The sequence below is a fragment of the Drosophila suzukii genome, chromosome 2L (assembly GCF_043229965.1).
Source record: "Drosophila suzukii chromosome 2L, CBGP_Dsuzu_IsoJpt1.0, whole genome shotgun sequence".
NCBI classification, from domain to species: Eukaryota; Metazoa; Arthropoda; class Insecta; order Diptera; family Drosophilidae; genus Drosophila; species Drosophila suzukii.
The window spans coordinates 19,094,366-19,121,220 of record NC_092080.1 but is presented as its reverse complement, the minus strand read 5'-3'; the positions used below and the strand labels follow the sequence as shown (position 1 = coordinate 19,121,220).

At 41.9% G+C, this 26,855-nt stretch overlaps 5 protein-coding genes across 6 annotated transcripts; 2 read left to right on the top strand and 3 right to left on the bottom strand.

Moving 5' to 3' along the window:
- Window positions 1-57: 57 nt before the first annotated feature.
- Window positions 58-26,855, bottom strand: PAPLA1 (Phosphatidic Acid Phospholipase A1). 2 transcript variants are annotated; one of them, XM_017080721.4, is made up of 7 exons: window positions 26,462-26,855; window positions 2,683-6,893; window positions 2,504-2,618; window positions 1,969-2,445; window positions 1,485-1,903; window positions 647-1,419; window positions 58-581 (listed from the first exon to the last, which is right to left on the bottom strand). In XM_017080721.4, exons 1-7 carry the CDS (start codon window positions 26,670-26,672, stop codon window positions 431-433), a joined length of 6,357 nt encoding a protein of 2,118 aa, XP_016936210.4. In that variant the 5' UTR covers window positions 26,673-26,855; the 3' UTR covers window positions 58-430. The 2 variants fall into 2 exon arrangements, with proteins under 2 accessions (XP_016936210.4, XP_016936200.4); XM_017080711.4 differs by having other exon boundaries at window positions 647-1,422; window positions 26,462-26,854.
- Window positions 9,951-10,836, bottom strand: LOC108009835 (uncharacterized). Its single transcript, XM_017074934.4, has 2 exons — window positions 10,644-10,836; window positions 9,951-10,590 (listed from the first exon to the last, which is right to left on the bottom strand). Exons 1-2 carry the CDS (start codon window positions 10,680-10,682, stop codon window positions 10,150-10,152), a joined length of 480 nt encoding a protein of 159 aa, XP_016930423.3. The 5' UTR covers window positions 10,683-10,836; the 3' UTR covers window positions 9,951-10,149.
- LOC118879746 (uncharacterized) lies at window positions 11,063-11,620 on the bottom strand. Its single transcript, XM_070995898.1, is given in 4 exon segments — window positions 11,063-11,274; window positions 11,277-11,416; window positions 11,418-11,533; window positions 11,585-11,620. Coding segments are annotated over 4 exon segments (504 nt in total).
- LOC108009135 (uncharacterized) lies at window positions 14,300-15,011 on the top strand. Its single transcript, XM_036813485.3, has 2 exons — window positions 14,300-14,338; window positions 14,396-15,011. Exons 1-2 carry the CDS (start codon window positions 14,300-14,302, stop codon window positions 14,948-14,950), a joined length of 594 nt encoding a protein of 197 aa, XP_036669380.3. The 3' UTR covers window positions 14,951-15,011.
- Window positions 15,850-25,809, top strand: LOC108014575 (uncharacterized). Its single transcript, XM_017080732.4, has 9 exons — window positions 15,850-16,323; window positions 19,489-20,655; window positions 20,905-21,122; window positions 21,215-21,367; window positions 22,025-22,154; window positions 24,101-24,295; window positions 24,579-24,990; window positions 25,048-25,210; window positions 25,267-25,809. The coding sequence occupies exons 2-9, from the start codon at window positions 19,545-19,547 to the stop codon at window positions 25,732-25,734; spliced, it is 2,850 nt and encodes a 949-aa protein (XP_016936221.3). The 5' UTR covers window positions 15,850-16,323; window positions 19,489-19,544; the 3' UTR covers window positions 25,735-25,809.

The following is a 26,855-nucleotide window of genomic DNA, read 5'->3' as shown; positions in this document are numbered from 1 at the left end:
AAAAATACCGCGACGATAAGGAAAAGATATCGACTGTCCGATAAAACACCCGCCAAGTTTGAAAACAATGGTTATTTATTTTAAAAATTTTAGACATTACATTGTTTTAGCATAAACGTTACAAAGTCAATTACACAGGCGATATTACAAAAATAACAAACAGCACTCTGCGGTGCCAATCCGGTAAATACATAGGTAAATTTGTAAGGCTCGAGAACTCGACTTCGGATTAGTCACTCAAACGATAAAGACTTCTTACTTTGATAATACCATTAACCATGTTAGAGTTGCACATATGGAAAATTCTTTGTATGATTCGGCTAACAAATAACATATCTAAATAAATTGGTACTAAATATATATAAAGTTATGGGGTGTGTGGGTCGTGGGATCGGCCGATCCGACAGAGCTCTCGTGTGGTTTGGTGAACTCACATCGGCAACAGCGAATGGCTGACACTGCTCTCGTGGGAGACGGGTCGCTCGATGGTCATTGAGGACTGCGGCACCTGGCTGTCTGTGCTGATGCCCAGGCTGGCGTAGATCTCCTTCATAACGAACAGGATCGTATCTTCGGAGCCCCTGTGTTAAAGAAACCCAAATCGTTTAGAACATCTGTTAATCAGTACATAAAGAGGAGTACCCACCAGTAGCACACATGGCTGCTCAGGGCGAAAATATATTCGTTGATAAACTCCAGAGGCGCTTCTTGGAGCACGTAGTCCACTCGCTTTGAGTCGTTCAGCTTTCCCAGCGGGAAGTCAAGTTCGATAAACTCAGGTTCAGAAGCCGTGGTTGAATTGGAATCGGTGCGATTTCTTAGTTTGTAGGATGAGCTGGCCACAGAGCTCTCGTCGTGATCCTCGTTTTGCTTTTGATGGGCATGCGAAGAAGTCTGACTTGTCTCCTTCTCCAGGGATTCCTCGGCTTCCTTTTTCACCTTCGTCACTGTGGCCAGGAAATTGACACTATCCAGCGTGGTCTTAAATGTGTCCATAAAACGTTGCTTGATATCCGCTCCCACCCGTGTCATTGTCTCCTTAAGCTCCAGGTGCATCCGCTTGCGTCCCTTGTGGTGGGGAATCAATACCGGCCGAATACCACTCATGTCCGGATTCACAAGTGCTTCGATGCGATAGGCCACCGGATCGAAGGGATGGAATATGTTGTAGAAACCCGGACACGTGGGCAGGTGGAAGTCAAGGCCAAGCTTATCGATGCCTCGGATGGTCACAAACATCCCGATGGGCGAGCCCAGAGCGAAAAACTTCTTCGGGTGGAATATGAGTTGGTTGTATGTGATCACTGGCTGACCAGTGCCCTCCGGACCCATCGCGTAGCTGACTTGTTTGGGCAGAAGATCGCTGGTCGGGAGCTGAACCTTTAGACTGGCCTGCTTCTGAGGCAGTTGGTCGGGATTCTCCTTAATGGATGAATTTCTTGCTTAAAAAAATATATATTATTGGTTGTCAAAGCTAAACTCACTTTATTCTCCTCCTCGCTTTCCTTGAGTGGCTCCTGATGGCACAGCAAATCAAACAGGATAAGGGAGCCGAGACTGTGTCCTGCCAACGAGACTCCTCCATTGAATTCTGGATGTCGCATTCGGTACTTTATGTAGACGTCGTTAAGTTCATCGGCCACAGTGTTCATGATCTTCTGGCAGTACTTCGGACTGGTGTAGAAGAGCACGTCGAGCAGCGTGTCGTTGGTGAAGTTTCGCAGGCGTGGAATCGACTCCAGAGTGATGGATTTGAGCTTTTCGTCGATGCCCATCTCCTCGGAGTGCAGGTGACCGTGCCAGGATATGGGCAAGACTTCAACGCGACCCACCAGACCCATGTCCGTGGAGTTTTTATAGTGCGACTGAACCAGTTGCTGGGCAATTACCCGGAAGTCATCCACTATTAAATAAAGGAAGTAGTTACATTTTCAAGAAGCCACTGTAAAATCTTTCTATAAAACCCACCAACTTCCTCCACCGATCGCATTTTCAAATCGCAGGCAGATCCAATGCCGTGGACCATGAAAAGCAGGTGATCCACTCGTTGAGACTCGCCCTGTTCGATGGTGAAATCATCCAGATCCCTCTTGACCACCCGTGGTCGCATGGAGCTCTGTGTGCTGGTTCCCCAGGTGTCCGCATTCTGTTGCGGCAGGAAATGCACGATGACGGTTGGTCCGTGGAAGACCACTTGCTCGCCATTGCCCAACATGATCTTCTGATGCCACTCGCCAGTCTCCGCAGATCGCTTGTATTCCGATTCAAGTAGGGCGGCCGTATCCTCGGTGTAGGGTACGTACTTGGAGTCAACTCCCTTGTAGAACCAGGAGCAGCGCCGTACTTCGATGGCCTTTCCCTCCCAGTAAACGGGAGTCTTGGTGCGCTCCTTGATGTTCACATCGTAGCGGCCACCCTCCACGGGAATTATCAAAGAGGAATCGTCTGTAAGATCGAGTAATCTTGATATTGTTTATAGAGGAAACGGAAAGTATAGACTTACCAAGATTAAGACTGGTTTCTAGTAGGGCCGAATCATAGTGACTGAATGGTGTCCAGATAAACTTTGTGTCCACGCTGCGCTTGTAGAACCAATGGACCACTACTGGTGAGTAAGGCTACAAGGAAGAGGGGAAATAAATAAATCTGTCCATTATATATTCCTGGATTTATTAAACTTACTATAGCCACGGGAGGTGTGGCCACCTGACCCTTGTCGCTGTTGGCATTGGCCATTCTTAGCTCTCTAAGAATATCGTCGGGCAATTCGCCCAAATGCTGCTGTAACAGATCCTCAACTGCTTGGCGCTCGCTTTGAGTTGGAGCTGGAGCGAGGGTCGAGAACTCGGAGCAGGCGGATGAGGGCGGCTCGACGAGATTGGAGACTGGCGTCTGCGATCGCTCCTGCAGCTGCTTCACAGCCACTCCACTGTGAACAATGTCGTACTTGAGTTCTCCCGGTGCAGCGGGTTGATCCTGCAGTGGCGGATTGTTGAAGAAGTTCTGGATGCGCTGGTCCTCGTTGGCTTGTTGGATTTGTGACTGAGTCTGGGGCACCTGATCAAAGAAATTGACCGGATCGCAGTTTATAACTGGAGCAACAAGTGCTGCTACTGGCTCAGGTGCGACTGTAGGTGCCGGAGGGGCACTGGGGCCACCAAAATAGCCGGTGAAAGAGTTGACACTTGAATTTGGATAGGAATTTTCGTTTGAACTTGGCGCTTGGTCTTGCGCTTGCTGGGATTGGCTCAGCAACTCAAATCCGAGAGGAGCGGAGGCAGTACTTGAGTCACCAGCTTTCGTAGGTGGCTCTAGTGCCAGGGGTGGCGGTGCAATTCCCTGCTGGACTGGCAAATCCGGAAAAACGCCACCTGGACTCGCAAAGAAGTTAAAGTCCGCGGACGCAGCTGCTCCTGGTGCTGGGTCAAAGAAGCTCTGCAGGGGGGATGGGGCAAGTGGTGGATGGTTAAGTGTTTCGGCCTCGGTCTGCTGTGCGAAAAATCCAATTGGAGGTGGAAGCAATTCCGGTCCAGATTTCTGAATCAAAGGCGTAGCTTTAGTTTGGGCAAATGGACTAAAGACCGTTTGAGTCTCGGTGTTGCTCTGGAACAGATTTGTAGTGCTGGCCTCTGGTGTTCCAAGGAAGGCAGGCGGAGCATCAACTAACTCAGCGGGTGTAGCCGGAACCAGTTCTGGTGCGGATTGGGCTGTTGGTATGGCGGCGAACAACGTAGAAGTTGTTGGCGGCGCCGGCGTGAATATTGAAGTATTTGCAGCTGGTGGTGGTGCAAATAACGCAGATGTAGAATCCTCTTGAGCAGGGGAAAAGAACGATGATACTGATGAAGTTACAGGATCAGCCGCTGGCGGTGGATCACTTGAAGTCGCTGACGGTGGGTCAGTAGGCCCGCTGGAATCAGTGGATCCAGTTGGTGGTGGCGGATACAGTAGTACACCCTGACTTTGTTCTGATAAAGCTGGCACTGGCACAAATAATGGAATCTCTTGTTCCACTGGGGCAGATGGAGCCGGAAATGTTATAGGTCCTTGATCTGGCTCGCTTGACGACGCAAAGAGTGGAGCACTCGATTCGGGGTTGGTCGCTGGAGTATCTTCCACAACAGGTTCGATAACAGGAGGACCAAAGAATGGAACTTCGCTGGATGCCGTTGACAAGTTAACGCTTTGATTGATTTCTGGTGGTGGTGCAGATAAATGTTCCTCTTGGGTCTGGATCTGCTTGGGTTTCTCTTTTGGTGATACTTGCTCCTCGATGGGCTGTGGTGTAAAAAGATTTATTCCCGCTGTCCCTGTTGGCGGTGGTGCAAAGAATGGAATTCCTTGGGTCAATGAGGGTTCTTGGACCAGTTTTTCACTTTCTGAATTAGTGAAGAGAGCAGATTCCGTCGACGGTTGGGGAACAAAAAAGGAGTTGGCTGAGGATATTGGCGCAAACAAGGGATTTCCTTGAACAGATGGAGTTCCTTGGATCAGTGTTTCCAAAGCTGTCGAAGTTGCAAACGTATTGTTTGGTTGTGGATTAAAGAAAGGAATTCCTGAAGAGGATATTGTTGGTGCGGCGAAAATGGGTACCCTTGCAACAGGTTGATTAGCAATAGATGCTGCTGGTGGAGGAGCAACACTTGCGATTGAGGCTGCTGGCGGAGGAGCAACACTTCCGATTGGTGCTATTGGTGGAGGAGCAACACTTGCGATTGAGGCTGCTGGCGGAGGAGCAGCACTTGCGATTGATGCTGCTGGTGAAGGAGCAACACTTGCGATTGAGACTGCTGGCGGAGGAGCGGCACTTGCAATTGAGGCTGCTGACGGAGGAGCAACACTTGTAATTGGAGCTGCTGACGGAGGAGCAACACTTGCAATTGATGCTACTGGCGGAGGAGCAGAACTTGCTGCTGGCGGAGGAGCAAAATTAGCAAAAGATGCTGCTGGTGGAGGGACAAGACTTGCAATTGATGCCGCTGGTTGAGGAGCAAAAATTGGAGTAACAGCTGGTGGCGGAGCGGTGAATCCTGGACCGATGTTAGGTATTTCGCCTGTGGGGGGAACAGCGGGAGTGTAAACTGGCTGTGTAACGAATGGAACTCCTTGGTTGCCTTGAGCCTCTGGTTGTGCCACTGAGTTAAGAGGTCCTGAAGCCGGTGCTCCGAACGGGTTGAAAATTGCCGGTGGTACAGATGTGGAAGGCAAAGGAGCGGCAAATCCGGAAGATGCTGCAGTTTCCTGCGCCGTCAATGGACTCTTGTAGAGGCGAGTGCCCTTTTGGAGCCTATATGATGCCTGTCCAGCGGCTGGCGGTGGAGCAGCTGCTACAGGCGGAGCTCCTGGCAAGGGATTGGGATTAGAAGCAGTTGGGGCAGTCGGAGGAAATGCTGCTGGGGGAAAGAACCCTGTTGATGGTACTCCTGGTGCGTTTACGGCTTGTGTTGCAGTTGATTTGGCAGCAGGAGGTGCTTCTCCTGGATTAAAGAATCCTCCTATAGCGGATGTTGGAGGAAGGCTTGGAGGTGGTGCTGCTGTTGTCGATACAGGTATTGTTGGAACCGCTGGTGGGGCAACAGGAGGAACAGCTTCTGGATTGAAAACAGAAGGAACCGAGGGCGGAACTCCCGGGGTGATTGTTCCCGATGCAGGTGTAAAGAATCCTCCAACTGCGGAAGTTGGCGGGAGACTTGCTGGTGATACTGCTGCTGCGTTTACAGGAATTGATGGAACACCTTGTATGGAAACAGGTGGAGCTGCTCCTGGAGTGAAAACTGAAGGCGGAACTCCTGGGACTATTGATGTCGGTGCAGGACTAAAGAATGCACCAACAACTGGAGGTGCTGCTGCTGCTGGTGCTCCAGGCAATGGAACTGGTGGCGCAAAGAAACTTCCCACAGCAGTGGGAGCTACTACCTCGGTTGAGGGTAATGATGGAGCGGGACCAGGTACGAAATAGTTACCTCCCGGTGGTACGCCTGGATTTAAAACTCCAAATAGGTTCGTTGATGGAGCTGGTGGTCCGGTTGAAACGTCGAAGTAGCCTCCTGTTGGCTGAGGAGGATTGGTATATTCTGGCTCACTGCTTCGGCCAGTGGCGGATTGCACAAGTCCCGAGATGTTTTGCAGAACTCCCGTAGGCACAAGACTGGTCAGCGAGAATAGGCCACTTCCTGATTTGCGCTCTTCTACTGGAACTGGAGCTGGCTGAGCTGATATGTCAAAAGGAGCAGGATTTGCTGTGGGAGTTGGCTGTGGTGGATACGGTGGCGTCTGGAACGACGGAATCGCTTGAGGAGCCTGGGGAATCTGTGCACCTTGTCCGGATTGCTCTGATAATCCAGGAATGGGCGCGTATAGCTTCTTTCTGGCGGTGAAACGATAAGTGTTGGGATTTCCTGCTGCGGGCGGTGGACCAGGAACTCCTGCGGTCGGTGCCGGAATCTCAGTGGGTGCGTAGAACTTGGGTGGTTCGGGGGCGACCACTTCGTTCGCCGCCGCTGGAGGAGCTGCGTAGAAGGGAGCGGGTACTGGAGCTACTGGCTGAACGTAGCTGGCCTGCTGAATGTATGTGGGCTGGATGTCCAATTTGGGCTCCTCCGAGGACTCCCTGCTGCCGGAATAGATTCGCTTCGAGAATGTGGAAAACACATTGGAGGCCACTGAAGGCAGGGCGGTGAAGGAGGATGCCGCCTGGCTCAGCAGCGAATCGTTGCCAGGTTCTTGAAGTGGTTCTAACAGGGGGTTGGCGTTTTGATCGCCTGCTCCTTGATATGGACTCGATCCTCCAGCGCCAATTGAATCCTCGCTGCTGGTATTCAAGTTAATCTCGTCGAGCGCCTCGCTGTCGTCAATGCTGGATGGCTGGCCTACGGTAACCAATGTTTTGGGTTCTGAAAAGTAAACAAAAAAGAAAGAGCTAATTATTAGAGTGATACCAGGATGTTGTAAGTAGGAAGATCTTAATTAGGTGAGGTTGATAGACCTCAAAGGTCCAACTCCTCACTGTCGTGCTAGCTTAAACATAAATCAAACCACAACAAAAATAGTTATTGTAATGAATGCAAATTGAAATCGACCGGCGGACAAACACAATTAAAAACGGAACCGATCCAAACGGGTTTACTTGGAATCGGAGTTGGAGATTTAGATTAGGGGTTATGGAAAGACACACACCCGATGATTGAACTAAGCAAAGCACTAGCATTATTATCATTAACAAGCTTTTTAATCTTTTTCAATGATCGAATAAAAAACGTATTCTAATAAATTAATTTCATATATCATTCACTTTCCTAAAACGGCCTATCACTTTTAATCTTAAGTCTAAATCACAATTAGTTTCTAAAATCCTTGCACAGTTTTGAAAAAAACAATTTGAGAAGGTAAACCATTTCGAATAATTGCCCATTATTGCATCAACCTATGCCACTCGAATTGTTTCCGCCTTCAATTTAACTTGATATTGTTTTAATGGTTCAACGATTTGATTAAACCATAATAATCAGAAAAAACCATGGGGGAGAAGGCAGGCAAACAGGTCAGTTAACGTCTCGAAGCGAGCCAAATCCACACTCTAAATCCGAATCGGGTTTTTCTCTCTTGCATTCGGGGGGTGTCATAAAAAGCCAAATCTTGACATTAGCAGCACCAAATGCCATGGCATTTGTGGAAGAAGCTCTGCGATGCTGAGCGGTGAATGTGAAATGAAAGCATTTGCCCGCAAAACATGGCAAACGTGTCGTTTGGACAGCAAATACGTCAAAGAATTCACCTCGATCTTGAAACGTGATTGGATCCGAAGTGAGTATTTGCTGGCCAAAAGGTTTTCACACCTCGACTTGGGACTATTTTAAGAACTGCATTGTTCACATACTTAAAAGCGAGTTTGGAATTTTTTGCCGCAGCTGCATAACCAGATTCCGAACCACAGACCAATGATTTAGAATAATGGCAAATTATGGGATTTAGAATGCGGACTTTGATACAGACCTGGTCTGAGGACTATGAAGATGCGTCCGGAATAGTCGGGTTCATTTAAATATCAGTGTTCCGTTTGACGGAGTAATTGGCATTAAGTTGTGAGCAATCAAGTCTATTAATCACTTTCATGAGTAAGTTATTAAGCCATTATATAGCATCCAATAAATATGCTAATATTGTAATGAGCGAATGGAAATAGTAGGGATTTGATAAGTGTATAAGAAAACCTCTGGTTTCGATGGAAATATGGTAAGAGTCCCATTACTTATATTTGTAAACAATAATTGTATTAATCAGTTATTTACCATAACTAGATATCGACTGTAAGGAAACGTTTATCTATTACAACCTTCTGTTCTGTTTGCATTTGAATCACATGTTGGGTTTCACACTTTTGCTTTTAAGCTAATCTTTAATATTGTCTTACCCTTCAGGGATAATATAAATATATATTTGTAAATACATATGTTTAGTCATTTTTGGAGCAACAATAAGAGGAGCAACAATAAGATACAACAGTTAAAAGAATTGAGAAGCCTATTTAGATGACTATATTAAAGAGTTTAAATTATTAGTTTAATAAAATACTATTTAAATAAATATATACCATAACACCTATAAAAATCAAGATTTGATTTATAGTGAAAAAAAGAGTTAGTTTCCTCATTTTTTTTAATAGATGTCAAGTAAAAAAGCTACAAACTATTTTCTGTCGTATTTTTTCGCCACTTTAAAGCACTTGACATTGTCGACATTTTGTTGTCACTTTTAGGATCGCCATTTGTAACAGCTAGACAAAGATTAGCTATAGCAACTGCATGAGGTGGGGCTTGGAAAATATTAAATAACAACGAAAAATTCCAGTTTTCAGTTTGAGCTTTAGGTGGTTTTTTGCTTTAATATTTACAAATGCCCGCAATGACAATGACGCATTACGACAAATGTGTTAAAATAAATATAGACGCTTGGCTCGTCTAACCGCAAAGGTGGAAAATGTAGAACAGCATAATTCATTTAAATTGCCTCCCAAAACCAAAAAAAACGCACATAATAAAGGGGAAGAATTTTTGTTATACTTTTGGGCATGACATCATAACCAGATTGCGGGCACTTAAGCGCTCAAAAGAAGAAGCCTTTGAAAGATCTTTAACTCCAACTTCGGGGTCCGTCTCTCCGTCCCAAGTGCCTGCACATAATGGCACTCAAATAAAACAATTAAGGCCCACATAAGCACGTCAAGCACGATGAAATCATTTGCAGGATACCCAAAGCATACAATACAACAACAAACAATGCCAGTATAAAGCTGCCCCAAAAAAAGATTGCCATCAATTTGGGAATTTAAACGCTGGCCAAAGGCTCGTGCAGGTCGCATGCCAAAAACGCGTCCCAAAATCTCAAACAGTACAAAAAAAAAGGGTAAAAACAAAAACAGAAGACAGCAAAAATGTTTGGCATTGAACCCCCAGGCAAAAAAAAGAAAAAGAGGCCGAAATTAAATCAAAATAAATCTCAATAAAATGCGTGCTTTTTGGAAATTGTCCGACGCGCCAATGGCGATGAAGAAGCTGCTCGAGACGACGGCCAGTCTGCGTCTGCCAGCGGCTAAATAATATAAATAAACCCGGCACGACTGTCAATACTCTATCTTAAAGGTTATCTGCCTCGATCACAGCTTCGTTTGCAATACAAATACCACAAATCATATTGCTGCTTAGCACACATTACTTAAATGCATTTCATCAAATATAATCATGATGTTATGGACCTTAAGTATTAAGGGTTTAAAATCACTTTCAATTTAGATGGTTTATTTTTTCAGAAGATCAGAGATCAGAGATATCCTGACTTTCATAAAAATATTTGACCACGAATCGTCAATAATAACATCATCCAATTCACAATTATTTCCAGTCATAAAAGATTATCCAATTTTTTTATAAAATGTATTTGCTCAAAAAAACATGTTAATCGGAACATCATTTTTTAATATGTTAAAATTTTGATTATTACAATTCGTAAAGTAAGTTATTATACATTTTTATAAAAACCCTTAGACAATGAAAATTTGTATTATCTTATACATTGTTCAACTACGATCGCTTTTTATACAAATTTATTGATATTCGATTAGCTACGAAACAAGTAAGAACTCTTTTGGAGTGCTTAATTTTCAAAAAGGAATTTATTTTGCCGATCTATTGTTCGACCCAATTTTTCTTCTATTTTTTCGGAGAACCTTATAATTTTTCCGCTCAATAGCCTAAGTTTATCCACAGTTTTGTGAAATAAATTAATCATAGTTTTTTCTATATAGGTTTGTGTACGTGTTAGTTCATTTTTGGTATGCATTTTTTGATAGTCAATGAATTCAACGACGAACTGCATTTTTTCTTTCGGGGAAAAAATGCTTTTAGCGCGATCCAAACAACTTTGAAAAAATTCAACGTGTGAGGCGCAGTTTTCAGAGTCCGATGCTCGATTAATGCTTTCTTCCAGGGATGTAATGACATTATTAAAAATATTTGACCACGAATCATCGGTATTAACATATTCCAAGAGTTCGCAATTATTTTCCTCCTCCAAGGGAAAGCCAGTGATGAGGCTCTAGGGTTAAATAGGAATTAACAAATTTTATTTTTCTTCTGACAAATTCTTACCAACACATTGAGTGAACAAATTATTAGAGACAGACGCATCTTGCGACGCACTTAAAATAACTAATTGCCTATGGAAAACGTCGTGCCCTTTTATTGTGTAGACTTTGCACTCCCCTCAAGTGAATAAAAACTACCTGCATTTTATTTCGAACACTGATTGGCCGAGCCCTCTAGAAAAACCCCTCTTTGCAGGATGGATTAACAGGCACCGAATTCATGTGAAAAGTGGTGATCTGTAAATAGTCTTCCAGATTTTGGTGCTGGTAATTCCGATCGTTATAAATTCGACCATAAAAGAGATTTCTTTATATTTATATTTATTTAAAACATTTGCCATAAAAAACCTAGTCAATGCAAAATAACTTTTAGAACTTAACGTTTAACATTAATTAAATAAAATTGTTAATTTAAGTCACGGTTCACCTTTTAAACGGAAATCGTGACAGATACTGTAACAGGAAAATCGAAAATCCAGATAAAGCATTTTTAATGGCACCCACATTCGTGTCAATTTGTGTCATTAAGTTATGATATTCGTTTTGATCGTTCACACTTTGACTCAATTCACGTGCATCGCTTGCCATCTTATCTAAGATACTGGAATACACAAAAGTGAATGATCTTTCATTTTAAACGCATTAGGACATTTAAATTTTTCTGCCCAAGGACTTATAAAATTTAATGCATTTCCACGGGTTTGCAAATCTTGAAGAGATATCACATATTGCTTACACGAAGGATATGCTTTCGAAAAGGAGATTTTTGTATCCAAATTTTTTTTGATTTACTTCCCACTAAGACTCTTCTTTATCTTGAATTCCACTTATATTTCTGAAGAATTCGCATAGGTTTTCCATGTTCGTTTCCAAAGGAGTGCTTCTAGCAGGTAACTGCTATGGTATTATATTTATTAACAAAATTGTTACAAGATATCTCCTCACAAAGACCAGGCAAACAACGAAAAGATGGAAACACATTTTCTTAAATATTTTAAAGAACTACAATTCCTCCACGTAAACACGCTGATTTATAGGACTTTGTTGAGAGTCTATCACTATCGCAGATTTTATTTTAATAACTTATTATATATTTATTTATATAAAAAGCATGGGCCGAAGTTTATAAATGTTATGGAAAAAACAGTGCAAATGTTTGATATATATATAGAGCATATCTTAATTCCATCTTGGAGGTTTTTAGTTTTTAATAACGCTTATTCTAGGTCCGTAATATAATATTCTTAGCGCTCAACAAAATTGCGATACCCTTTTAAGGAAGTGAATCATTCCAGGACGGACTAACAAAAGACTTAGGCAACAAACTCAGGTAGCCTAAAGTTCAGGTGAAAAAAGGTGATGGGTCTCGCATATTTTCGAAGGTATTTTTCGGGGTTTTTTCCCCGGGCTCGTAAGCAAACCCTTTCGGGTAGGGTTATGCTAATTGTGTCAGCCACCCACTGCCACACCCACTGACCCGTGACGCATCTGCCACAATCTCGCTTCCTCCGGGTAATTCCGATTGCGGATTCCTATGACTCTATATATCTTATCGATTGAGCGGCACGAGGTGTGGCTTTCCTTTTCAACTTTTATCTACATACATCCATTTGCAACCAATTGTTCAATATTTAAACAATTTATGAGCCACAAAAGCACACAAAATGTGGAAGTGCGACAAGTACAAAAAGGTCAGTAATTAGTGGAGTTTGTTTTAGTCGGTCGACAGTCGTGAAGCGATCCGAAACGCAGTGCAAGTGAAGTAATATTGAAAGTAATAAGGATAATAGTGAAGCCAAGTGTTCAGTGACATAAGACCAGGAATAACAACAAAAGCTGACACCGCCTTGCACCAATTCGTTCTTCGAGAGGCTCGTTTGGCTGCTGCTGGCACTGCGAAAACAAGTTGGTAATTTTTGATTAACACTCTTGGGACATGCGTACGTGTTTATATATTCATCATAAAGTTAAACCAGCCTCGGCTTCGATATGTGAACAGCAGCACAAACAAAATCACAGGCCGAGCAAGTGGCAAATGGAACGATAATCAAAAAAAAATTCAACACAAAACGATTGCCAAATATTTAATTTGTTTTATTGAAAGGGTTTTTCTTATGCGTTCGTTGCCGGAAAGTTGTTAATTGTAGCAATACCAGAAGGCAGAAGCAAATCGCCGTGGAAGGAGAGCACCAAAATTGATTGCATAATTATTAACGAAAGCACAACAAAAGCGAAAAAATCGCAAAGTGAAAATTGCGTGAGCTGCATAAATTCTCGATGCAATAAATTTGTTTTCAAACTGTGGGGAACTCCTTAATACGCTCTTTCGACTTTTATACACCCTTTACGGGGTTTCTTTTTATGGGAGGTAATAAATCTTTCAATTTAATTACAGGCTGTACAATATTAACATTTATTTTTTAAAAATAAAGCTCTTACCAATCGATATATTAGGCCGAATACCCATGCTCCTCAGTAAAACCACACAACTAGTACTTAGTAACTCAACGCAGTGCGGCTATTCAAAGCCGAATATTGAGTGGTTCAATGGTTTCTGCAAAAGACCCCAGTATTAGGAAGTTTTCGACAGAGGCACGTAGGTCAATATGGGCACGATTTCGCATGGGAAATACGTCAAGTCAAGCTCAAGACGCTCAACAATTTGTCATCCAAACTTGAAAGCACCAGAATCATTGTGCTCAAACGTCGTAGTTGTGTTAACACATTTGTTGAACAACCTAAGGTTCTGCGAGAATAACAATAAAATGTAGTTTTACAAGAGAAAACTTCTTGTTTGTGCCGCACATTTTTCATAGCCAAATGAATAGTTTTGTTTTATTCAACATTCTTGGTACTCACAGGTACTCACGCCTTTGGCAAAACTAATTTCTATGGAATTTGTAAGTCCAGGTAATGAAAGCAGGCCTGCTAAACCCTTTATTACTCACAAAAAGAGATGAAGGAAGCCTCAACATTTCCGCATACAGTATTTAAATAAAGAAATATACACACATGGCCCACTATATATTTACGCGCCTGTATTTATTATGATTTTATTGATGCTATCAGCGACTGGCAGTCGGAGTTGTCATATTAAATTCATTTCACGCTCCATTTTAATGCGCCGGCCAGTCGGGTAGTCGAACTTCCTACACAAGTTCAGAGTCGGTCTGTTTTGCATGATTTTTGACGACCGCCGAGGCGATTACTTATTCAGTTTGCATGCGACCAATGCGGTTAATTTTCGCCATAATGGTTCCCTCAAAAAAAGGTCAACATGCAAAGAACTTTGCCAGAAAAAGTGGCAAAATTTAATAACTTTGAACTTGATAAAATAGGCTGTGTGACACTGTATATCATGGTTATTTCAGCTATAAGATTTGAGTTCAGTTCAGCGACCCATTGACTTAGACATTGAGAGAATTGATAATAATGACCCATTGTTATCTTAAAAAATTAAATCAAGCATCCCTATAAAATCAGCGCACAAATGTTACTGCACTTTATATTACTTATGTATAAGTTTACTTTATAGTATTTATATTAAAGATAAGGTGTAATATATGTACAGAAAAAATATTGATAACTCTTCTCTAAGAAATCCTATAAAGCCAGCAGAATGCCTTGGAAAAATCACATTGAATTGTAAAGAACTGAGAAATGCTATTTCTCCGAACCATTATTTTCCTGGCTTTGCTGGTGAGTATTTCTAGAATGACACAGCTACTCAGAAAGTAATCCTGGTTTAAATAAAAGGCATTTGCCAGGACTAATCCTGCAGAAAGAAAAAAGGTAGCAATTTGTGAGTTTTTCCAACACGTTCAGACGTTCCAAGATGATCAGTGGGAAGATTCGCTGATTTTGATGAAGAGACTTCTGGAGGAAATGATCACAGCTCTCTTGCCCTATCCTGAGTACGCAGATTACAAGGAAAGCATGCAGGCCTACCTTGATCGCGGAAAGAATATCGTTAAGTCAAGTTCATTGCAAGAAAAGATGGCATATTTTGAAGGATTTAATGAGCGTGGCGGACAGCCAATGTTAACGGGGTCTCCCGCCAAGAAACAAGAACTTACAAGGCCCTTAAATAATTTTCAATCGAACATGATTTTCAATGTGTTAACAGAGTTTCACAACAAACTAATCAAAGCTGCAGACGACCTGGAGCGAAGTGTACGCCTTTCAGATAACTCTTTAGAGGGGGATCTATTTAAACTGCTCGAGCAATATCGGTCGGAGGGCTTGGGAAGTTTGACTCAAAACATTGCTTCTCGTATTCTGACATTAAAAGATCAATATCAATGTGCTTAGAAAGTAAAGTTAAGCAATTATCATTATATTTTAAACAAATAAAATGATTAATATAAACTAATATATATTTATGTACTGAATATAAGAAATATTGCGATGTTCCATATTTTTATATGTTTGGCTTTCAACAAAGACTGTAAAAATGATAAATTAGACGTGTGATTACAGCTGAAAACACTTTTAAAACTTCCTTAATTAATTAATATATTTTTACTTAAAATTGGTTACCTGTTAAATAACCGATGGTTAGTTATCACTCTTATAAATTCAGAAGTCATTTTTAGTTATGACACATAAAATAACCGTAATCAAAAGTAAAATCATTGAGATCCATCAAACCTTTTTAATTTTTTAAGCTTTTAGTAAGCGTGTATTCAACCTACAAGACTGTTTAGCTGATAGTAAGTAAAATGTTAATATTTACGACATATTTACATGATAAGATCTTGACATTTCAGCTGATATCACAGCATGTTTTGCGCTGAGAACGATATAGCACTGGTTGCATAACAGGTTGATGATACTATGGGAACAGAGTAGCCAACTGACCGAAGATATTTCCATGGCGCTGCCACCAAACAATCGTGTCATGAACATATCCAATTGTGGCATCAGCTCAGCTGCTCCAGCACGTTGCTTCGGTTTATCAGTGGCACGCTCTTCTAGATTCCGATTCCGAACTACTCTGTGGCCATATAGATGCGGCTATACCCATGCCCAAAGCTATATACCTGCCGAGTCGGCCGCGTAAAGAGAGCCGATCCGACGAGCTGATCAGAGCAGAGGTATAGGTATAGGTAGAGGTACTGGTAGATGTGGATGTGGAGTGGAAATGAGCAGCGAACTGCTCCGCTGGCCGCAGCTTGTGTTTCTGCTTTCAGTTTCATTTGAGACGTTGACGCGATCGCCAGCAAAAAAAACAGGCAGCTGCCAAAATCGCAGCCAACCAACTTCGAGTCGCGCATGAGAAATATATATTTTAAACGGGTTAATCCAATACACAGCCGAAAATCGAACGCTCTTAATTTTATAAACTTTTTTTCTTTCGCTCGTTTTCCCATTAAAGTCGAGCGTAAATTTCAGCTGCAAGTGAATTTCTGTGCGGTGTTGTTGTCGTGATTTGCATAATCTGCAAGTTAATAAACAATGCAAAGAAGTGGGCAAAACTCATAAATAAAGTGCACCGCTTAAAGTGTAATTAAAATTCATTGAGATTTTTTTTCGTGCGCACAGCAAGGAGAAAAACAAGTTTGTTGCCTAAGTTATTTGTTTTGAATTTCGAAAATTCGCCAAAACATTTAATAATAAGTATTAAAAAAAAGCTGGAACGCTGTCTTGAGTCCAGGCCACGTCGACAAGAAGTTCCATAAAAGGCAAGTGCAAGAATAAATTAAAGCAGTTTTAGTTACAATATTTAAAAACAAATAATAAGTGTAGGAAATGAATAAATTGAAAGCAGAAAAATTAACCAAAAAGATCCAATCAGGGAACAACAAAAGCAATCCGGAACACGTAAGAATAAAATGTGAATCAATTTAATTTCAATAGATTATTATGCAGCAATAAAAGTTTATACTTGGCTCAGACCAACGTTTAGTTCTACCAACTGAATCCCATTAGTTTTACGATTGTTAATTGTTGTTAGGTAAGCCAAGCCAAATAGAACCCTTCAAAGGGCTTTTAAAGCCCAAACAAAACAAACACAATCAATGGGGTTTTCAATGCCAAGAAAATCAACAATAAATGCGCGTGGGTTCTCTAAAGGGTCTGAACCCCCACCTCCCTAACTCAACGATCTCCACAAATATTCAACGCTGATGATCGTCAAATAAAGCTGCCACAATTAGAGTGAATTTCAAGTCGATTCAGCTGACACGAAGGGGCTAGTCAGTGCGAAAGGGGGCATAGAAACGCAATTTGAATTTATAATTTTCGCAATTATTTTTCATTAATTTGCTGTGGCCATAAAAACGGGCAGAATAACGTCCGAGTGATATAAAAATCATAGCGAAAATAAATGCTTACGCGTCTGTTAATCACATCTCGTCGTTTGACTCCACGTAATTGCAAAAGCTACAGCAAAAAAATTAAAGCGAAAAGAAATATGTAAATAAATAAAAACCGACAACGTGCTCGCCTCTCTAATTTGTTTATAGAACCTTTTTGTTGGCGCTGTGTATTTTTTATGAGCCCCAGCGAATCAGCTGCTGACGGCTTTTGTGGCTGATTGATGAACTGCCCCAGCGGGTTTTGTTTTTCAGCTTTTTATCTAAGCACTTTTCCTTGATTACAAAGTAAAGTGCCTATAAAAAATGAAGAACCCCATTGAAGTTTGCACCGTTATGGCCCACTCTAATCACGCTTGAGTTTCAATCTTTAAGTACATTAGAAATAATGGAATGCATGGACTGTCAATCATTATATTATTACTTTACTGTGTGTTCGTGTTCTTCTATGCATTGTCTATATTTTCAACGCTCAGTAATATTTATTTACATTTCTTACCCCAAAATATAATGTTGCTTATAAATCCTATAAGTTTGTACTTCGCTTAGGTTCTTAGTAAAAATATATTTTCTGCCAACAAAACTTTCTTTTCCCAAAAACTCTTGATTTCTTCGGAACTGAGGAGTTCCGCTTGGTCTGTAAAAATCTTCCTAAGAATTACGTGACCTACAGAGGCTGAAAATCTTAAAACCCCCACAGCATTAGCTCGAAGATTACTTATGAATGGGAATTGTGCAATGGTTTTTAACATTTAAGCCGATAAAAGCCAAGTATGGAAACAACAGGCGAACGTGTCTTTAACGAATTTATCATGGCAAAGTTTTATAAAAGAGAAAATCCGGACTGGGGAGACCTCCAGACCTCAAGAGAGGCCTATGCTCTGGTCATTAAATTGCATGTTCCCCCTCTGACCCCTAATCGAGTGACCTTGCAACGCACGAAAATGTACAAATCAATTTGAAGTTGATTCAGGCAGCCTGCCAAACGAGAAAAACGAACGCAGAATATTTTAACTTAATTTATTTCCATTTTACGCATCAATGCGATACTTTTGGATTTCGGCTTGAGTTAATATTTCATTTCGGTTTATTTTTTTTGTGGTTTTTGTTTTTTGCGGCTTTGCATATTGTTAATTAATGGCAGCTGCTCGTTTTTTTTGGAGGGGGCAAGACGCCCCTCCATTAAGCTCTTTTTACGCTGCACATCACGAGTCGAGAGCCAAGAAATCAATCACTCAAATTGATTTGTGGGTAATTTGTTATTCAAACAACTCAAACACAAAACGGCTGCAAAAATGCAACAAAAAGTTTAAATACACACAATGGCGAGTGCAAAGATGCCTTAACGAATGTGTTAATTGCATTTGCTTAATTAAATATTATAAATTGATCAAATTGAAGCCAAAGAGTTAGCGTGTTCCCTCCGGCTTAAATCAAGTTTAAACATTTATTTTTATTCACAAACGAATTCACATGTGTGAGTTTACACATCCACGAGAAGTCGTTTTTTTTCTTCTTTATAGCAAATTTGCTTTATTGTCAACGTCGTCTTCGTTTTCTGTGTTTCTATTTTCCTCACCTGCAGCAGGTTTAACAAAACCTTGACCATATCTTTGTATATATATTTTTAATACCCTACCCGGTTTTTTTCTCCAACGAGCTACTTGGACTTTTAGTTGATTTTCGGCCAAACTTTTCATCAGATACACGTACTAGCATTTTAGCTGTCTTTTATCTGTCTGTTTATATTAAGTGATTTGGATAAGTTCCAGGCATCAAGGCTTATTTTTACATAATTGCATGCTCATGAACATGACTTTTGCAAAATATTTTTGGCTCTACAAAAGAAACATGTTATTATTTTTATTTTAACCAAGTTACAAGGCATTTTTTTAAGTAACTCGATGGCATTTGATTTTTTTATCTTTCCGATACAACAAGTATTTTCAATTAATTACTAATATTGGAACCAGTTTTGAATTATTTTCTAACAAGGCAAGCAACAGATTATAGATCAGTTTTAGTGTACCTAATTATTGAATCTTATTTTATACATTTCCTGAAAGTTCTAGTTCTGGAGGTTGATGTTTTTTATTTTTCTAAATAATATTAAAAAACTTTCTAATTACAAAAGCAAATTTAGCATATAATTTCCCAGAATTTCGTAGCTAAATGGAAATTTCCTCAAATCTCTGCTCTGGCAATTTGCTTTAAATGTTCGATTTGTCAGGCATAATTATTTGAAATGATTTTAATAACACGATAATAATCACAACGAGCAGTCACAACATTTCACTTTTTCACATTGCGAAAGTGTTGAAAAGAAGACAGACGGAAAAAAAAAATTAAACACCAAATCTATAGAAAAACTAAAAATATCGGTTCAACAAAAGTGAACTCGAAATAATCATGAATAATTGCGTCAATTAAGTAAGCGAAAGAAGTCAACCAATCAATCATCAATCATTGAACTCTCAAAAGCTTTCCAAAAATTGTTTTTTGACATATTTTGTCCGATTATTTTGGTTGCAGACTTTGATGGTGACAAGTGCGGATTGCTAGAGGCATAAACTTAAAAATCGAACGAAATGATTTTGAGAACGCGGCTTTGGCTGGGAGTGCTCCTGGTGGCGCTACTCCTAAGTCCCACAGTTTCTGCCGAGGATGAGGACTATGGCGGTGAAATGGTGGGTTCCAGCCTGGGAGGCAGCGATGATATCTACGACCCGGCTCAACTGGATGCCGAGGTGGAAAAGGAGATGGAACAGCATCGGAATAGTCTGGAGGAGGATCAAACCGAAAGCCCGCAGACCATGGAGCAGGAAATGAGCACCATGAGGCCCATGGAGGGCAGGATAAACACAATGGCTCCCTATTCCGAGGAGAACACAGCCTCCGAAATGATGGAGGATGCTCCAACCCAGAACCGGGTGTCAAAGGTGGACAAGCCCGCTAAAGATTACTATTACGAGGACGGGCCCGAGGATGAGGTGGTGGCCAGCACCACAACCAGAGCGGCCACCACCATGATCCCGGAGTATGTGCGTCAGGCCAAGGCGGAAAGATTCCCGCAACGTGACCAGGAGCACAGTACACCCGACTATGTGGATGAAGAGGCCACCAAATCGGTGGATGAGCAACCACCCGCTGATCAGTTCTACCGAGTAGAGCATCAGGAACCCATTCCCCAGGCTCAAGTCCAACAGCTGCCCAGTCAGGACAAACCCAATCCGTTTAAGTACTCCACTGAGGATGAATACTACGATGAACCGGCGGAGGTGAAATCAAATCCCACGACTACCACGACAACCTCAACCACCACTGAGGCTCCTTTGCCCATTCTGAGGGCTCGTTTCGGTGGCTTCCCCTGGGCCACCACCCAGGCACCCAATCCTCAACCCACAACCTCAACTACCACCACTTCGACCACAACAACAACCACCACCACGTCAACCACAACAACGCCCAGTCCCAGAAAACAGCCGAAACACATCCAAGTGTCCGGTGTCACAAAGCCGGAATTACTTCCCGCGGATCAGCTGCGCAACTACATAAAGGACGTCTACATCCGCATGCCCCTGGCCGTGATTGTGGATCCCTCATCCGCATCCCTGGAGCAGGCGAAGCGACTTTACATCGATGCTTTGCAGGACAAGAACATCGACATCAAAATCGTCTTGGTAACACTTAATGGAGACGGTGAGTCAGTTAATATAATGCTTCTTTAGGCCATTCTATTTATAAAAACAACTCGCACATTATAATTATACTTTATCAAATTTACCCATTTTAAAATCGAATAATGTTAAATTGATACTGAGAAATGGAATTTTTTCGAAGACACTTGTCGGCTTAGACTTAAAACAAACCCAAATCTTTCGTATTTATAACTAGGCTAAAGTTATCCAGATGTCTCCTAATTAAACTAACTAAATTTCCCTATTATAGGTGCCCCCTCTGCCTTCAGCTTCAATAATACCCGAGAGTTCATCGCTGGCTTGAATAGCACCAAGGAACACGAGGGCGGCAACTCGTTTGTGGGCGTTCTCCATGCTGCCGAGCTGGTTCCCTACGACAGTGCCGTTTTCATCTCAACAGCAGCGATTCCACCGCACACGGAACTGGTGCAAGATGCAGCCATCACCCTGCTCAAGAAGAGGATCAGGGTGAGTTAATCAACCCCTAAGAAGATTCCCTAAAGAAATACCTTTTAAAACCCCGAAATCTAAACCACATTACCATCCCCGAATCTCTTTAGCTATTCCTTCTTTGGTACGGTGAGCGATCGGGCAGCGAGAACGAAACGGAGGACGCAGTGGGCGGCATCCTGGGCGAGGTGGCCATTCGATCTGGTGGCGAGATCATCCACATCGTGAGCACCGAGCATGGACAGCACATAGCTGGCAATACGGTGAGATATAAACGCGATGATAGCAATAGCAGCCAGCAAACCTGACCCGCAATTGGGGTAATTAAAATGTGCGAGCCAAAGCCAGATTCGACGGGTAAGGCCTAGGTGTTGAGAAACTGAAAGTGGCAACCAGATCCAGCCGAGTGTTGCCCAAGCAGCCAACTGAGACGGAGCCACTTGGATTACCTCTCCAGTGGCCAGGCGGCAACGGCAACCGCGACAGGTGGTGCTCAAGACCCCGCGACTTGTTGTCGATGATGGTGCATCTTTTGTTTGCTGTGCGGCCACTGCAAAACTAGGTTATGGAAAGAAAAGTGAAGGGCAAGTCTGTTGATAGAAAGGAAGCCTAGACAAAAATGCCGAAATTAACCCACACAGCGAAAATGGCAAATCAAGTATTTTGTACTCAAATTCTGCAATGCGGAACAAGAAATCAACATAGTTCGAATTTCTGTGTTCGGAGGTTCGGGAAAGCACAGAAGCAAAGTACCTTTCTAGTTTATCTAATTCATTACCATACTAACTTTAGGAGTTTAAAAAAATTAAAGCAATGGTCTTTCGATCCAGATTTCTATAAAAATGTTCATATTGGTCCTTCAAGCCGAATTAACACGACATTCTTATACAAGTGTCATTTAATCTATCTTTATCTTTCAGCTCACCCTGGTGGCGGACGCGTATCAGGGCGTCCAAGAGTTGGATCTGCCGGTGGACACTACGTTGTCCAGTCTCCATGTTCGTATCGATGCGAATATGAGACGGGCCACGATGGAGACGCCGAATGGTGGTTAGTCTTACTCGAAAACCGAGCTATACAAGCACCGACTCCAATTGCTCTATCGCACCTACTAACGCAGGGTTGTATTTTAGTGTTTAGCGAGTTAAATGTGTAGGAGTCTGTGTGCCAAACCTACCTAGATCCTAAGTCTAATCCTCTTGATAATGGCACAAGCTTTCAATAACTTCCCAGATGGAATGTCAACTGTACTACTGTGTAATTTATGTCCTTAGCTCGTAAGATTCATGACTAACCCCAAATGAATCGCTGCTCTCTAATTCCAAGTCAGCTATGCTGATACTTGTATATAGCCGAAGTCCCAACGCTTTCCTTAACCAAAACGCTAGTATAATAATAATGCTCAACAGAACAACACTTAACACTTAACTGTAGTACAAAGGAATTTTCAATATATATGTTTACTGTTTTACAGATACAAAGTAATAAATGTTTTAGCTTTTAAGGGTCCACAAATAAAACGAAAACGATAAAAAGCAAACTGATTTAACACTTAACCACACAAAGATAAAGATTTTAAATGACGACTGTTTATGGGCTATAAATTACTTAGTCAAATACCTGTATTACCAACATTATAATACAATTTTATCAGTTAAAATCGAATTTTTTGTGTGTGAAGCTATACAACTATATATTTTTCGGAATTCACCTTAACTTTATATCCGCACTGTGTGTTCTAGTCCCTTTTGTGTTTCGTCCTCAAAGGTGAGTATTAAAAACATATATATTTGTAAACCAATTTAATCTAGAGCACTTTCAACTGTCCGGCACAAAAGGCTTTTGTTGACTAACTTAAAACGTAGAATGGTTAGGAGAATGGATCAAATATAACGAACATTCCCTTACATTAATCATACGCCACGTCGAACGACTATACAAAGTCCAATTTTTATATTGTATAGGCTATTAAAATGAAGATTGCATAGGGTCAGACAGAAAATAATTATGACTCAAAAACGATGGAACAAAACGCGTCTCGAGTCAAAAACAGCGGCTTATCGCACAAACCGAAAATAACTAGTGAAAGTATTGCAATCTTTTTATAACTTTTCGAACACCACATTATAAACAAAGTTATCTCCCGGAAGTTATCAATACAAGCGCACTCTATACATGTGCACTCTGAAGAAATCAATTTTTGGGGAGGTTTTTTTCATTGCCTTCCTCAACTCCAAATGAATTGTGACCTTTTCGGAGAGGTTTTTATATTTAAAAACCGACTAAAATCACATGTATTTCGTAATAATATATGTAAATTTAAAAAAATTGAGAAACATCTGGGCAATGGCGAATTAATCTTCCATTTGTAGTTGTTTTTTGCCACTTTTGTTTGGTTTTCTTTTATATCTTTAAAAATTCCCTTTTTTTCTGCTTGAAATCACATACATATATACATACATTTTTAATAACAAAATTAGCCAAATCGCCTCACTGTCAAGGCCAAGTAGAAAAAGTACCCAATTTTTGTTGATTTTGTACACTTGCTGGCTATGTCGTCAGCACTGATCTAAACCGGCAACTAAATTGGCTTCTTGTCAACACTTTAGCGGCGTTTAATCGTTCGTAATTCGCTGATTTCACAAGGAAAAACAATTGTTTTTGTCGCGATTTTTGTAGACGTGTTTTTTTACACAACAACTACGGCGCAGCTGCCAGGCCAGGGTTGCCAAGGTCTTGTAGTAGCCGCTGAATAGCAGCGAAATTTGTTTATTTAATGTCTGTTAATTTATAATTATCATTGCGGTTTTAAGTTACACGTTTCAAGCCTCACAAATTTAATGTTTATTGCACAATTTTAATGTTTTAACTGAAAGTGGAACGAACTACGAAGGTATGGCAACGCCGGCAAACACCTGTAACAGCTGTCCGCGCTGCGTGTTGAATGGCAAACAGCTGTTAGATTTTTGTTTATTTTTGTGTTTACCTTTTTTTAGAGATAAATTTGAAGAAACTGGCCAAACTCAACGGAAGTAATGTATCCGAGACGTCGAATCCCCAAGAACTGGATGCCTACGTACCCCTGAATAAGCTGCGACGGGCCACAACTTTCAAATTAAAATTACAGGCCGAGTTGGACGAGAAATACAATGTTTTCGTTCGCGCCGAAAGAAAAGCGGATGTGTTTTTGGGTGAGTTTTTCAATAACCAAGTAACAAACAACCCGGCGGTGTCGATTGCCACACAGAACTGAGCCCCAGTTAGCTAATTGATTGCTCTGGGACTCAGTTTCAATTGATAAGAGTCCGGGATCTATTCTGTTTGCCCGAATGAACACGAATCTCGGGCTGATAACCGCTCTTCAACCTTGGATGAAAACGTCAGTGTTGACGCCATTATCGCAATATTTCCATATTATGACAAAAACACGTGTGCGCATCTGATTTTATAATGTTTTTCCTCATTTTCCCACAGGCGACATCATCAAACGAATCGATAGCTACTACAAAAGCGGTCAAACAAAGCCGAAGTCGGCCAAAATTCAGTTTCCGGACAGGGAAAAGGACACCGAGAAGCTGGAGGAGGATGTGGACTCGCCGAAAAACGAAATCGAAACCTTTTCGGAGAAGGAAATCCAAAGATCTACGAGTCTGAACCAAACCCTGTTGACCTCTTCCACGGGTCAGCCGAGGAGCACCCTAAATGCAATGCTTCTTCAGCGATGTGGCACCAAAATTGAGTTGGGCACAGAATCCAAACTTTTGGTGATGCCCGGTCAGACCGCCTCGCTGCTTTTCGAGGTCACCAACATGAAAACGGAGACAGTGTACTCCACCATTCAAGTCACCGACGAGCGGCGCTTCCTGGTCCAGCTGAGTCCCACCAGGTGGGTGGTGTTTAAAGCCAACCTAAGCTAGTTAATTAAGTGATTTTGACCTTGTAGATTGAACCTGCGCGCCCAGGAGACGGCCACAGTGCGTCTGACTGTTTTGGTGCCGACTGGCACAGCTCAGGGCACCACGGACCGCATCACCTTCACCAATTATGGACGTGAAACCTCCACTCTGGCAGTCAATCTTAAAGTGGTGACCAGTATAGATGCTCTGGTACGTTTAATCAGCTATATTCCTCTATTATCGTAATATCTATATGCAATTTCAAGGACTCAACTGGCCCTACTTTATCGTGGGAGTTTGGCAGCCGCTGCGATTATCTCACGCCCGAATCCCTGAATTGCGGCGAGCGTTTTTGGACGCTGGATGTCACCGCTCAAGACTGGCAGTCGGGCATGTTGCGTTTGCAGGCTACGCCGCCGGAGGGACTATTCTACAGAAACTATTACACGGCTGGGAGCACAGAGCCCCTGAAGGCCACTTACATGGCTTCTTGTTGCGAGCCAAAGGTATCACTTGTCGCTATTGATGCGGCAGGCAATCAGAGGAGCCTGACCATCGATGTGAGGGATGTGTATTTAAACGAAGCCGCCATTGCAGCCATCTGCCTGGGAGTCATTCTACTCCTGCTGCTGATCGCAGCTCTCATCTGGAGCATTGTGTGGTGTTGTCGGCGGAGAAAGACGACGCTAGAGCTGCCCACATATAGATCCCACTCCACTAGGAGTATGGAGTAAATTGTTGTTATGTTATTGTGCCAAATAAGAGTCGAACAGAACTCGAAAGAGTCTAATAAAAATGCCATGGAATGACTATATAAGAAGTTAAAATCCACCTGTCAGTAAAAGGAAAATGCATAAGCTATGAAAGGGAATAATTTACTAAAAATTTTATTTAAATAATGACCCTATTAACCGTTATGCAAACTGATAACTAAATTGCCAAAAAACTACCATAACAAAAGCTTCTAATCTACAACTTATCAGGAACAACATTATCAAAATACAACGTCATATACATCACATTTGGCCAAATTGGGAAGTTTGAGGTGAAAAAAATCGAGTTTCCAACTTGTCACTGCATAGCCAGGACATTCTAATCCCGTCCAGACCTTCTAAATAGACAGGTTATTTTTGTATATTTCAGCTTTGAAAGCGTAAGATAATTAAGGGAAATCATTCTATCTTATAAATCAATCATCAAACATAGTAAGCCATTATATTCTTTTACCTCTTGATAAACAAACTCAGTGGAAACCAAAACAAAGTGCTGACCTTACTCATTTTCCTTTATATTTAGAGAAGATTCGAGTATCTTGCTTACTGCTCATGTAAACTAGAGTATAATTAAAGGGGTAGAAGGTCAAGTGCCTGGCTTATCAGCTTATCATTACCATTACCGCACCCGAGCAACAGGTGACCCCCACTCCGCGTTGGATTCCCGAGCGAGCCGTGACCCACTTACCGCGGTTCAAGATGCCAGCGATGAGGACGGGGGCCGCTGGGGGCGTGGCATGGACCACGGGCGGGGCGGCGGGCAGCAGCTGCGGCTTGTTGGGAAAGTCATCGAAACTCAGGCCGGTCACGGAGGCGCTCAAAAGCGGATTTTTAACGACACGCGTCGGATTTGCATTGTTGTTTATGCGAGACACGTCACCTTTCGATCTTTCCGACATGTTAGAGGCCGTTCAGGAGCTTTATTTTTAGGTTATTCGATGCGTAGGTGTACTGCAAGTACTTGGCTAGCTTGGAGGACTTTTTCCCCGCAGGATTTTCACACCCACGACTGTTTTTAAGCGGAAATCCCGAGAAAACTTCCAGGCAGGCAACTTTCTGCTTCTTTCCGCGCTTGACATTCA